This window comes from Rattus rattus, chromosome 7, assembly GCF_011064425.1.
Source record: "Rattus rattus isolate New Zealand chromosome 7, Rrattus_CSIRO_v1, whole genome shotgun sequence".
Classification (NCBI taxonomy): domain Eukaryota; kingdom Metazoa; phylum Chordata; class Mammalia; order Rodentia; family Muridae; genus Rattus; species Rattus rattus.
In genome coordinates this window covers 100,598,349-100,611,382 of record NC_046160.1, presented here as the reverse complement: position 1 = coordinate 100,611,382, position 13,034 = coordinate 100,598,349, and the positions used below count along the sequence as shown (strand labels likewise).

The 13,034-nt window shown below is 52.5% G+C and overlaps 1 protein-coding gene across 1 annotated transcript in view; it reads right to left on the bottom strand.

The window, feature by feature from the left end:
* Positions 1 to 469: 469 nt before the first annotated feature.
* Positions 470 to 13,034, bottom strand: part of Esrrb (estrogen related receptor beta) — a 95,274-nt gene continuing 82,709 nt past the window's right edge. The window contains exons 4-7 of the mRNA XM_032908787.1: positions 12,893 to 13,003; positions 12,355 to 12,516; positions 3,776 to 4,045; positions 470 to 842 (exon numbers count right to left, since the gene is read on the bottom strand). Coding sequence (XP_032764678.1) covers positions 598 to 842; positions 3,776 to 4,045; positions 12,355 to 12,516; positions 12,893 to 13,003 — 788 coding nt within the window. The 3' untranslated portion in view covers positions 470 to 597. The remainder of the gene's footprint in view (positions 843 to 3,775; positions 4,046 to 12,354; positions 12,517 to 12,892; positions 13,004 to 13,034) is intronic.

Sequence of the window (13,034 nt, the reverse complement as noted above, 5' to 3'; positions counted from 1 at the left end):
AAGGGCCTCTTAGTGGTGGGGATGTGGCTACTCTAGCAGGAGCATCCACTGAGAGCTGGATATACTAGGACAAGAAAGGGGGTAGGGGAGGGAGACAGCTAGACTGAGGAGGCACAGAGCCCCAGGAGAGGCCACAGAGACCTCCTGTTCCAAGGGCCTGCCCTCTGTGATACCAACACCTTCAGGAGCACCCAATCTAAGTCTCTTGGGCCCTGGGCACTAAGCCCTGCCCATCCAGGTACCTCCAGGTCCTAAATATGGAGTGGTCCAGAAATGGATCCCTTGCAGGAAGGGATGCTTCCTCCCGTGGTCTCCAGCCCTAAGGGAAGTCAGCCCCGGCCCAAGCCTTAGCACTGCCCATGGAGAAGGAAAAAAAAAATACCAAAGAAAATGCGGGTGACAGATGAGCCCCCCGCCCCCACCCTCCCATCCCCATCTCCCCATCTGCTGCCCCCCAGGAGTCTGCACATGGCCAGGAAGCAAGAAACCCCTTCTTCTGGGACAGCTCAGAGCCCCGTTGCAGGTGTGAGAAAGTCGAGGCCGGTGGCCGTGGAGGTCTCCACGTGGATCGTGTCCATCTGTCTGCGTGCGGGGCCATCACACCTTGGCCTCCAGCATCTCCAGGAAGAGTTTGTGCATGGGCACCTTGCCCTGCAGTTTCACACTGTAGAAGTGCTGGACGGCTTTGGCTGCCGTCTGCCGCAGCAGGGGCAGTGTCAACAGCAGCTTGCCCGCCCTCCGTGGCTCCTCGTGGCGCTGGCTCAGCTCATAGTCCTGCAGCGCCTCGTGCAGCAGGTCCTGAAGCTTCTGCACAGCCTCCAGGTTCTCGATGTACATTGAATCTGCAGGCACAGGAGAGGGTCGGTGTCAGTAGGGGTTGAGCATGGGAAAGGCATTCCTGGAGTGGAGGACCAGACCAGCAGGCAGCCTGTCTGCCTTCTGCAAAAAGCTGACTGAGTAAAATGAGGATCTTCACTGCAGGACTGAGTCAGAGACTGAGGGCTGAACTGAGCTCAGCCCCTCCCAGAGAGACCATGAACATGAGCAGACCTATTGGATGTCCCGGGGGTTCAGGGGACTCTGGAATCTGTCTAGCACTGTTGGAGTCCTAGATCCCTCACTTTCAGGCTCTGTGAGACTTTAGGTAAGTTATAGAACTTCTCTGCCCCCCATTTTCCTAGCCATACCTACGTCATAGGGTTAAGAGGGTTACGCAGCTAAGTAACCCTAATTAAGTATCTGTGTCATAGAAGCCTCACTGTTATCACTGCGAACACCATCATGTCTTCACGATGATGCTGGGCCATGGGTATCACCCACATGCAGTACAGCCACCAACCTTACAACTCTGGCTGCAGAACAGACATAAAGGGGCAGGAGTTAATACCTAGGTGTTTGGGAGGCAAGGGGAGTAGGAGTGTGGTGACAGAGGGAGGCGGCAGGAGCAGAGCTCAGGGGTGGGTGCTTGCCCAGCACACCTGAGGTCTTGCTTGGGTCTGGCCTGGGATGTTTACAGCTCATGCACTCGGCCGTCTGAAACACTAGGATACAGTCGGGCCTGAGGAAACAACAAAGGGAATCCCCCAGTCCCGTGGGAGAACTACTCAGACACTTTTTTTTTAAAACATTCTGTGCTGCCCCCATGAACTGTAGCCCCAAAGCTTGCCAAGTGGACAGAAAGAACTGAGCCTTCTGCATTCCTTAAAGGAGTAGACGAGTCCAGTGCACGCCTGAACCAAACTGCCAAGGCAGCTGCACCAGGGGGCTGGTCATAGTGATGTGCATGCCCCTGGGTCTCCTCCCAGCCTGTGCTTTCCAGAATCCCTACAGGGCTGGGCCCCAGCCACCTCTGACCCCATTTTCCGTCCCATCACCCTCCCCAAGGAGCCACAATTGACAGGTGCTTTCAACCAAAAATGAAATAAAATAACATTGCAAGATCAATTTCTTTGCAATCCATCAGCAAGTCTGTATCGATGGCATTGATAAACTGTTAATTACAAAATCAATGGCTATGAATTTTTTTCCCTGCTGTCAGAGAGCCCTAGAGATGGCCGGGATGCAGGTGAGTGACAGCTGGCACACTCTCAAGGGGCCCGGGTCAGCTTCTGATGAGCTTTGCTCTTCTGCCAGGTACCTGAGTCACCCCATCCACTTAGCCATGGTGGGGGGGCCCTTGTACTGCTGCCAGGAGGCCTGATTGGTCTCCTAGACATCTATCCAATATGCTTTGTAGGCTCCCGGGTCACTGTTCTACCTCGGAACAATGACCTGCAGGGGCCATGTCCACCCAGATCTCCTTTCCTGGACCACAAGGTACTGGGCTTTAGAAACCAAGGGAAGACAGGAGGAGTCTCTGGTGCAGGCAAGGGTCACTGCCATGAGAGGGTGGTATGCACCTATAATTACAATACTTGGAAGGCTGATGCAGGGGGATATCCATGGGTCAGCCTGGGATATACAGTCAGTCCCAGGCCAGCCTGGGCGACAGACTGATGAAACCTTCAAAAACCCGAGAGGCATCAATCCTCATTGGCTTACTAATTGCAGCAAATTATCTAACACTGGGAGTGGAAAGAGCACGCTGAGGATGGGGAGGAGCAGGGAGGACACACGGAATTCCGCGTGCTGTTCATTTATAGAGCTACAGCAAAAAATAAAACACGACAACCTGTGTTAGGTTAGGTCCTTAGGAGCAGAGCCTAAGGTGGGGGTTTAGGATTAGTCATTTATGGAGAGGGAGGGGAAGGGGAAGGGGAGAAGGGGGAGGGGGAAAGGAAGGGCAGGGGAGGAGAGGGGAAGGAGAGGAAGAGGGAGGGGATTTTCAGAAGGAAGAGGGAGCAGGCAGCCAAAAGGAACACAATACAATGCCAAGGCCTGAACCCACACAGATGTCCAAGGTAGACTGCTATGCTATGAGACGCCTCCATCAGCTGACAATGCCTGGCTGGGGGCTGATTACATCAGGAAAGGCACCAGAGGGTGAATCTGGGGAGCGGAACAGCAACAAAGTCAAGTTGCTAAGGATGGGAGTTCCTGGGCTAAGAGACTTTCGGGGAAAGCCTGGCAAGGACCGAGAAGGAGACATGGAGCCTGCCTGTGCGAGTGTCTCCACCTGGGAGCCAGCTTTCCCTCATCGTGTGCTGGGAGCGCCATTTCTTCGGATGTTCTAACATCAGTGACAATAATCAATATTTACCAGGCTTTCCTCTAGGCCTGGCCCTGGGCCGCATTATCCTTAGTTGATCTTTAATACTCACGGGTGCTTGAAGGTGGACCTGGGAATATCTCCTACTCAAGGACAGAGCTAACCAAGGTCATGCTGTGTGTGTGTGTGTGTGTGTGTGTGTGTGTGTGTGTGTGTGTGTGTGTGTTGTGCAAATATGTATATGAACCATGTGTGTGCAGTACCAGGTAAGGCCAGAAGAGGGCGTTGGATCCTTTGGAGCCAGAATTAGAAGTCTGAGTGCTGGGAAGGGTGTGGGTGCTGGGAACTAAACTCTGGTCCTTTGCAAGAGCAGCCAGTATTCTCGCTAGAATTTGAACTCAGCTCCATCTGGCCCCAGCCGGAGCAAGAAGTCAGCCACATAAATGCCCTGCAACCGGATTACAATTCTGTGTGTGTTCCTAGCACTACTCTCACGCACGTAGACCTGTATGTCTCTCTTTCCCCAGCACCCGCCCAGTAAGCCAGCCCCGCCCAGTAAGCCAGCCCCGCCTATTGCCTACGCTGTGCTTGTTAGGCGCCCACAGAAGGGTCACGTGCCACCCTTACCTGAGTTGGCGAGGGCCAGGGCTTTGAGCATCACAAACTCTTCCTTCTCCACCTTGAGCTTCTTGTACCTGCGTACGAGCTGCAGGATGGCTCGGTAAAGCTCCAGCAGCCCCACCAGGCGAGAGTGTTCCTCATCCATGATATAGTCCTCCGCGTATGCCAGCTTGTCATCGTAGGGAAGCGAGCGGTACACGATGCCCAGGATGAGGATCTCCATCCAGGCACTCTGCAGCAGGCTCATCTGGTCCCCGAGTGTCAGATTGGAGAAACCTGACGAAGGAGAAGACCATGATCAGAAGAAGTGGTCCCACGGGCTTCCTTGGCGCTTGCCGGAGGGCAGCCTGAGAATGGACTTTGTCCTTGCATCTCCAGACTCAGCAGGACGTGGGGGAGCCCTGTGGGGCTGTTGCCATCCCCTTAGTAAATGAGTCACACCGGAATTCGTGGAAAAGACTTACATAATAAGAGCTGGGTCAATGTTGACAGTTATTATCGCTACATTCATTGACTCTAGGTCTTTCCCAGCGTGGAGAGACATACTGATGAATTAGGTGCATATGTAATTGAAGGAGCTGCTGAATTAATAGCAGGATTTGTGGGTGGCAAGATGGGCGTCTCCAACACCAGGGAAGCTCTCTGCTTTCATACCAGATCCTCCCAGCCAGGAAGGAGGATTCAGTTATCCATGGCCTGGGCAGAGGCTGCTGGGAAGGCAAGACTCGGAAGACAGCCTGTGAGCACTGTCTGTCTGCCTAGACTGTCATCACTCTCCCTTGAGAAGACTCAGCAGATGTGCTCTGGGCACTCGTACTTACGAATGCTACTCTCCTCTCTCCAGGGAAGGGAAATAGGTGTTAAAAGGGTGTACTGGCTGTTTGTGTGCCGGCTTGACACAAGCTAGAGTCAGAGAGACCTCAGTGGAGGAAATGCCTCCATGAGATCCAACTGTAAGGCATTTTCTCAATTACTGACTGATTGGGGAGGGCCCAGCCCATTGTGGGTGGTGCCATCCCTGGGCAGGTGGTCCTGGGTTCTGTAAGAAAGCCGGTGGAACAAGCCACTAGGAGCAAGCAAGTAAGCAGCACCCCTCCATGACCTCCACATCGGTTCCTGCCTCCAGATTCCTGCCCCACTTGAGTTCTGTTCCGACTTCCTCCAAGGACAGACTACGTGGGATCTGTCAGTGTAACCTGAATAAATCCTTCCCTCCTTAGCATGCTTTTTGGTTGTGGTGTTTGATCACAGCAATAGAGAGACCCTAACTAAGACTGAGGGCTCCATGACACTGCCTTGTCCAATGTGCTGTGTAAGGTTGCCTGAGCTTGACCCTGACTGCCCACGTACTAGCTGTGGGTGGACCTTGGTAAGGGCCTGTAACTTCTGCAAAGCTGAGCCTCTTTGTCATTGGAGTGAGCACAAGAGTGGGCGCAAGAGCAGAGTGTGCTCCAGGCAGTGGTGGGCTGGGCGCCTCGTGGGAAGACAATTATAGAATACATGAGTTCTTATTAATGTTAAGACTGTGTCTGCAGGGGTTGGGGATTTAGCTCAGTGGTAGAGCGCTTGCCTAGCAAGCGCAAGGCCCTGGGTTTGGTCCCCAGCTCTGAAAAAAAAAGAAAAGGAAAAAAAAAAAAAAAAAAAAAGACTGTGTCTGCCGGGCGAGGGTGACAGGGAGGGTGACATGCTGAGATTGAACTGTGTGTGTGGACCTGACAAAGTCACTGAACAGCCTGAAAAGCCAACAGAAAAGGGTAAGGTTGCTAATCTCTGCCATCATAACCACTAAACAGGAGGCAGGAACTTCTCAGGAAGGCTCACCCAGAAACGGCAGCGGATTAGTCAAATTCTAAGGATTTATTAAGAGAAGGAAATGGCTGGACACGAAGGATACATGCCTATAATCCCAGTACTTAGGAGGATCTGGAGTTCAAAGCCCGACTTTGTCTCAAGCAAAACAAACAAACCAACCCGGGCTGAGCGTATAGTTGAGCATATAGTGAGCGTATAGAGCAGTTGTTGAGTTACACCAGTTGGCCTAACTTGTGTAAGACTCTGAATCCAACTCCCACGCCACAGAAGAGTGAGAGAAAAAGGAAGAGTCCACAAAGCCATTCGTACAATGTGCCATGTGCAATTTGAAATCGAGGGCTTCGTTTCTGGGTAGTCCCCGCCAGTGAATGGATTTGCTAGCGTAGGACTTAGCCCTGCCTAGTCACTGCTCAGGACACGGAGGTGTCAAGAGGATGAAAGGCATGTATGTGTGAAGACCTCACACCAGTAGGTGTGGTACACAGTAGGCCAGCATCCTTCTGCCAAGGATGACAAAGGAGGCTACCATTATCCTTCCCTGCAGTCATTATTACTTCCGTCTCCTCTTTGGATTTGCCCAGTGCCCGGATGGCCTTTAGGGCCTGTGCAGTGGTCTCTTGTCACCCACCCAGGGTAAGTCCCTTCCCTCTTGGACCTGAGGCTGAAGGCCAACTATCTTGCCTTCATTTTCTAAGTCCACCCATTATGGGCCCTGGACCTGTCTATACAACCTTTGTCTTGGATCACCTCCTAACTGCCAGGCTCCATGGGTGACCAATCGCAGAGCAGGAGTGCACCCACCAACCAGTGGGCGCTTTGGTGACTGTGCCTCCGTGGGGGTTTTGGGTTGGTGGTGGTGGACAGGACAGAACACGGGGGTTAAACTGTGTGTATCTGCCCACATTCCCAGTAGTACCACAGAGGGTATGTGGCTACGGGGGTGGGGGGCGGGGTAGGAAGCTGGAGGTAATAAAAGATAGAAATGGACATCCAATTTCCCTTATCAGGTCCGTGAGTAGGAGAGGCTTTGGGTGACATTAATTAACAGATACCAATCAGCCCACATGGGAGGGTGTGGGTGGGGAAGATGTAGACCGCACAGGGAGGGGTAGGCTTGGAGCAGAAGGACTGGGAAGGGTGGAGGAGGCACATGGGAAGGCAGCAGAGATGCTGGGAGTGGGGCACAGCCAGGCTCTGGGCTTGGGAACAGGCCGGTGAGGCTCATCCCTCAAGGCATGGCCTCTGCAAGACTGAAGATGGCTTGCTCACACCATAACTCCAAGGCTTACCGTGGAGACCATGTCGCATGTCACTAAATGTCACCAACCATGGGGCGACCCACACCTTTATGAGGCCATAAACTATGAGGCCAAGTGAATCTCTCAGTTTGAGGCCAGCCTGGTTTACAGAGTAGGTTCCAGGACAGCCAGGGAGAGATATAGAGACACCCTGTCTAAAAAAACCCACCAAAAATAAACAAACAAATTTTTAAAAAGAAAAAACGAAGACTGGAAGATTCTGAGAGCATGCAACCTGTAGTGATGCTAAGGGGAGTCCAGGAATCGCTCGCTGTAGGATTCCCGGGGGCTGAGCTCTGAAGGGAAACCCCACAGAGGTATAGACTTGTTCCTGATCCCTATGCTCGCCTTCCTACCCACCCGTCCTGGTCAGCAGTCACAGCAGAAGATTGACAGATGCCACAGCCTGCCCCTGGGATAGCAGGAAAACAACCTAAAACATTTGCTTAGAGAGCCCATTCATTAGATCCCATGTACGAGGTTGGGGGTGGAGCGGGAGGGTGGAGGGGCCAACAACTACCTGGAAATTTCTAGGCTGCTGTGGGAGAGACCGCTCAGAAGGCTAACTAACTTTCATAAGCTGGGCCAGCTGGGTGTGAGGTCTGAGTAGCAGGCTCACCCCTGGGAGAGAGTCCCTCCCTCCTCTCCAGCATCTGAGAGGTCCGGGACAGAGTTCGGAAAACCCCAGCACACATGCGTGTGGCATGTCAGTCCAGGCAGCAGCCAAGTGTGTGCAGTCACTACTTGAAACCGTTTTAATGCTTTCTAACAGTTGAGAAAAGAAACAAACACTATGAGAGGAAATGGGGCTACTTAACTCCAGGAGAAGACCAGGGTAGGGGGGGGAGAGGGGTTGTTGCGGGCTCACGAGCAGAAAATATGCCAGGCAGGGCTGGGGATTTAGCTCAGTGGTAGAGCGCCTTACCTAGGAAGCGCATAAAAGGCCCTGGGTTCGGTCCCCAGCTCGAAAAAAAAAAAAAAAAAAAAAAAAAAAAAAAAAAAAAAAGAAAATATGCCAGGCAGAAAACTATGGAAATGTAATGTGTGGCACATGTATTAATTATATCAGCCCAACATGCGAGGGAGAACTATTTATGTAGGTGTGCAAAGGCGCGTTGAAGGCACAGACTCCAGAGCCAACTGGTCAAAGTAGTCACTCCGCTGGCCACCAAAGGTTGACCCTAGGCGAGGCCACCTTCTCTGACCCTGTGTATCTACACTCCTCTGTAAAGTGGGACTGACAATACCATGTCAGAGGTGCAGAGGTTAAATGTGGCCACACACAGAAGCCTTCTTGGTCTGCTTAGCACCCAAGTAGGGCAAGTAACTATCTACTATCATTGTGTGATAAAGTAGGGTGATACAGTGTTAAAATGTTAGCCCATGGTGGGAGGGAATACACCTCGGCTGGCTGTGTTCTCCCTCCCTCCTGAGCCCTCCATTCCCAGATGACTCCAGGTTTTCCACATTCACTTCAGTTACACCTGGCCTTAGCAGACAAGCAGATTCTCTTGTCATGTAAAACACGAGCACCTTTGGGAAAACACCCTGCACTTGGGTTTCCAATTGGGCTGGGCCTCCAACAATTCATCTGGGATCTGGGCCAGCAAGGTCCCTTGAGCAGAAAGTCCTAGAACAGTTCAGGGGGCCAGGGCTCAGGACCAGCATGGCTGACCAGTCCCTGCCTGCTGCTCACCCTGGATGGCATTACCGAGTCCTGGACGCCCTGGCTCTCAGGCCTCCCTCCGTATGCTCCCCTTCCCCGGGAAAACTGCCTTATCTGCACCAGTAGATCTAATAACAGCAGGCCCCATCCCCCCACTGACACTCTGCACTGCTAGAATTTAAAGGGGGGGGGAGCACATAATTTGTGGCAAGTGGAGTTCATAATCTGCTAATTTATGATAGTCTCTGCCGACCTGGAGGGCCATTAGAGAGGTAATAAAGGGAGATGTAATTATAGGATCTGGGGCCACTTCAGACACAGCTGCTGCTGCTCGGCGGTTCATCCTTCATCCAGCCAGACAGCGGTTCCCTGGGAGCAGGCTGTCCAGAGAGCCTTCCTGAAGAGGCCTCTGGGGAACCCCTTGCACATAGCAACCTGGGCTGGGCAGGAGTGGGGACTCCTGATGAAGTCTCTGCTGGCCAAGGTGGAATCCAAGCTGCCCGGGGAGGGGCAGATGGCGGGACAAGACACAGGAGAGCCACACTCGCTGTGTGCTGCCAGCAGCCTAGCTCCAGCGGCCTCAGGATCCAGCTCTCATCTCTGGGTCACACGGTTCCTCAGCTGCCGCTCTCACGCCTAGGGCTTACCCTCCAGGAAGCCTAATACTTGGAAAAATTCAACTCAGGGCAACATAGTGTAACCAAACAAGAACCGAGCAAAATGTTACTATTCTGACTGAGTCTGTGACTGCAGCACTGAGAGGGAGAGGTAGAAGGGAGGAGGAGCCCAACTTCAAAGCCAGCCAAAGCTACACAGTAGCATCCTCATCTCCCAAACAGAAGAGGATGAGCAAAGCTAGTCGGCCCTCCGAGTTCTAGATTTCACTGAGATGTGGCAGAAAACTTCAGAAATAAATTTATTGTAAGTTTTAAGTTTTGCAACATTCTGTGGACTGTGTGACCTCTGTCAGCCTGTGCTACTCTGCTCCATACATCAATCTGGCTGTTTTCTGGTGTAGACAAGTGGTATGTGCTCCTCCCATGCTGTCCCAGGAAGCCACCTCAGTTGTGAAGTCGAGTATCAGGGTATGTATGCAGTGCACAGCTATGCTGAGGTGGACCTCAGTTCACTCACTAATGGTCCCAGGTGCAGAAGAGGCACCAGGACATAGACACACAAAGGACAAATAAAATCTAGTCAGTGAGATGATAAAAATTCAATCTATATGGGTTTCAGACACGGGAACCTCTTGGAGGTCTCAGGCTTCTGGGCTAGGGGTGGTGTCTCAGATCATCTCTGGTTAATGAGTGGGTACCCCCTACAACTCTGTCTAAGCCCCATCTTGAGAGAGAACCACTGTCCAGTGCTTACTCTGCAAGCAAGCGCCTTCTGTGCCTCTGGTTGTTAGACCACAGGCTAAAGACACGGAAGGGCGAGCCACCACCCTGCGTCTAAAGAGAGTTTCAGAACTCCAGTCCCAGGCAGTCGGAAAGTCTCCCTTCTGAGTGTTCCTGACCAGAATAAACAAGACTCAACATGGGCTGGGGGCAGGCTCTAACATGTTAGCCCTCTAACCAACCTCTGCTTTCTCTCCCTCTGTAAGCCTGTCCTCTGTGTAATCAGAAATAGGGATTCAGTCACCAGGAGCTAGGTCACTTGCTGCTCCTATAGGGAGGGCTCAGGATAGATTCCTAGCACCCAAATGGAGGATCACTGTCATCTGTAATTCCAGTTCCAGGGGATGACGCCCTCTTCTGGTTTCCTTGGGTACTGCATGCACACAGTGCACAGGTTTCTACGTCCTCAAAACACTTACCCATAGATTGCTTTTAAAAGACACTTGGTCTTTCTTTGTCCTTAGTGTGAGGTTTACAACCAGTGTTAGGAGACCCCGATTACTTAACTTTACCTTAAACACCCGAGGGTCAAGTCCCAGTGATTGATTGAATGCGCAGATTTATATGAAATAGGCATCAGTGATGAACAGACAAGCAAGCCTTTGCTTACTGGCTATGCGGAACAGACCGGCCTCAACCCTTCAGCTAGCCCACTGCCCGTTTCTAGAGTGCCGAGATGACAGGCATGAACCACCACACTCAGTTGCTCTGTCTCATCCACAGGAATCCTGCTTTGGGGATGAAATGCGGGTGCAGGGAGAGGTTTGTGTCACTCAATTAGTTACTATGACAACCATGGCAGGCATAGCAGTTCTAGCAATATCCTCCCAGGACTCCTAGTGGGGATCTCTGTGGTTCCCATTTTACAGATGGGAACACCGAAGCTCAGAAAAAGCTTGCATGAGGTCACCAAGGGCAGAGCTGGGACAGGAGGAGCCCTGCTTGTCTGGATCTAAAACCTATGTCCCTGCCAACCATTCTTGCCTATGCCTCTTACTTGGCACAGAGGTGAAAACTATCTGTAGGACACAGGGAGACCCAAGTCTTCTGGACACTCCCTTCCCCCAGGTGTTGTGCCGGTAAGGGCCACAAAAGGAAGATATACTACTGCCATAGGAGACCGCCCGCCAGGCGTCACTCCAGAGTCATCTCTCGGACACTGTACCTGTCTGACCGGGAATAGTAGTCTCGAGGGCTGGGCTGGGGTGACTGTGCCCAATTTGGCTTGGGGTTAGTGGAGCAATCCAGGCTGAGGTGTCTTAAGCATCAGCCTGACGCCACATCTGTGCTGAGTCAGCATGGGACGGATTTCAAAACTACTGAGTGTGTAATCCCCAGAGGCCGAGCTTCTTACAAAGGGCATACGTACTAGCCAGGCTCTGGCAAACCCACCCGAGGGTTAGAGATCCGGGAGACCATGTCAGAAACCTCTAGGCTTCCTGAAGGTTAGTGTTGGCAACCGCGTCTTCAACCCCTGTCCACAAGTTGGTGCCTTCCCATGAGGCATGTGCGAGTCTCACACAGGACCTGAATCCCCTCAATTGACTGCTGGCATCCACAGGCCTGGACACCTCTGTTACCACGTGTGCTATGCTCACTTAAAGGGCCACAGCTGAGGAAAAAACTATGCACAGAAAGAAGAACCCATGTGTCACATACCTAGAAAGAGGCCACAGTGTTAGTTCACTGCCAGGGCTAACAGCCCGTCTCCACACAATCCACAGGGGCAGGACCTTGAACTGTACAGAGTTCCCACTGTTCACCTGGACTCACCAAGAGGCTTACAATGGGGGTCTGGGTCCAGAGAGTGAGAGGCCCACAGGGCCTGAAACACAGTGTGCATGCACTTCCTGTCATGGAGTCTCAACCATGAGACAAGGCAAAGCTCCATCAGGTGGCCACGGTGAGCATGCAGGTGACACTGACCCATGCCAGCCAGATGCCACACCTGGGACTCATGACCTCGTTTTGCCCGTGAGTTAAGCTAAAAAGGTCGTTTTCTCATATTCCCATTTGACGGAGTGATAGGCTCAGACCTCATGGCTTCTAGGCCTAGAATTGGAATCTGAGTTGACTCCCCCAACCTGCTCCTAACTCCTTCTATCTGCCTGCAGCTAATGTTAAAAAGCAAGGGGAGGTGGGTGTAATGATTGTAAACCTCTAATTGCAGCTCCTCCTCCTAAAATGAGAAGTGGTTCTCCTAATGCTCCCTGGCAGTCCATAAACATTGCTGAGCCTTCCAAATGCTACTCCCTTCAACCCCACAGAAAAGAAAGGGGTCTTTAGAAAAGTGGGCTGGCAAACGTCTTCTAGGCTTCGCTGGGCCAGGGACCAGGCATCCAAGGCACAGCTATGGGACAGGGTGAGTCTAGAGCCCCTTACCATTCCTGCCCCCGCCCCACCGTGACTCACCTGGGATGTGCTTGGCCCAGCTAATGAGGAACACAAGCTCCCGATCTGCCAAGTCACAGAGAGTGGTCAGGGCCTTGATATCCCCTTCAGGCACATCGTCGGGAGGCATAGCGTACAGCTTGTCCGGCTCGGCCACCAGTAGATACGAGACAATCTTAGTCACTGCAATGACCAAAGAGGGAGTGAACAATCAATGCCTGGGAAGAGCGGGGACAGAGCCCACGGGAAGGTCAGATAAGGCTGGGGTCAACATCACAAAACTGCTAGCAACAGTGGTGAGAGCACTGAGATGTCCCTGCGAGGGGAAGCTACTTCCTGAACGGGAGAGGGCAGCCATGGAGACAAGGTCTGTGTACTGGGGCCCTTATTGCACACGGAGGTGGGGTTTGGGTCATCCCATATGGATGGGCCTTCTGATGAAGCCAGGCAATGCCAGGCACTGTTGGCTGTCTTTAGGTCCACACTGCCCACCACCCAGTGGAGGGAGGGAAGACAGATCCGCCCAGGAAGATGCCAGCTATTCCTGCCTGGTACGCACATGGCTTTTTAGCAGGCGGGGAAATCTGTAAGCTCAGGTAGGGGCTGTTCTCCGAATCCAGCCGTCTCTTGTACTTCTGGCGGCCTCCTCGCACCCGGTCAAGGCGCACGCCTGTCAGACAAGAAAGATGTTGGCATCGAGA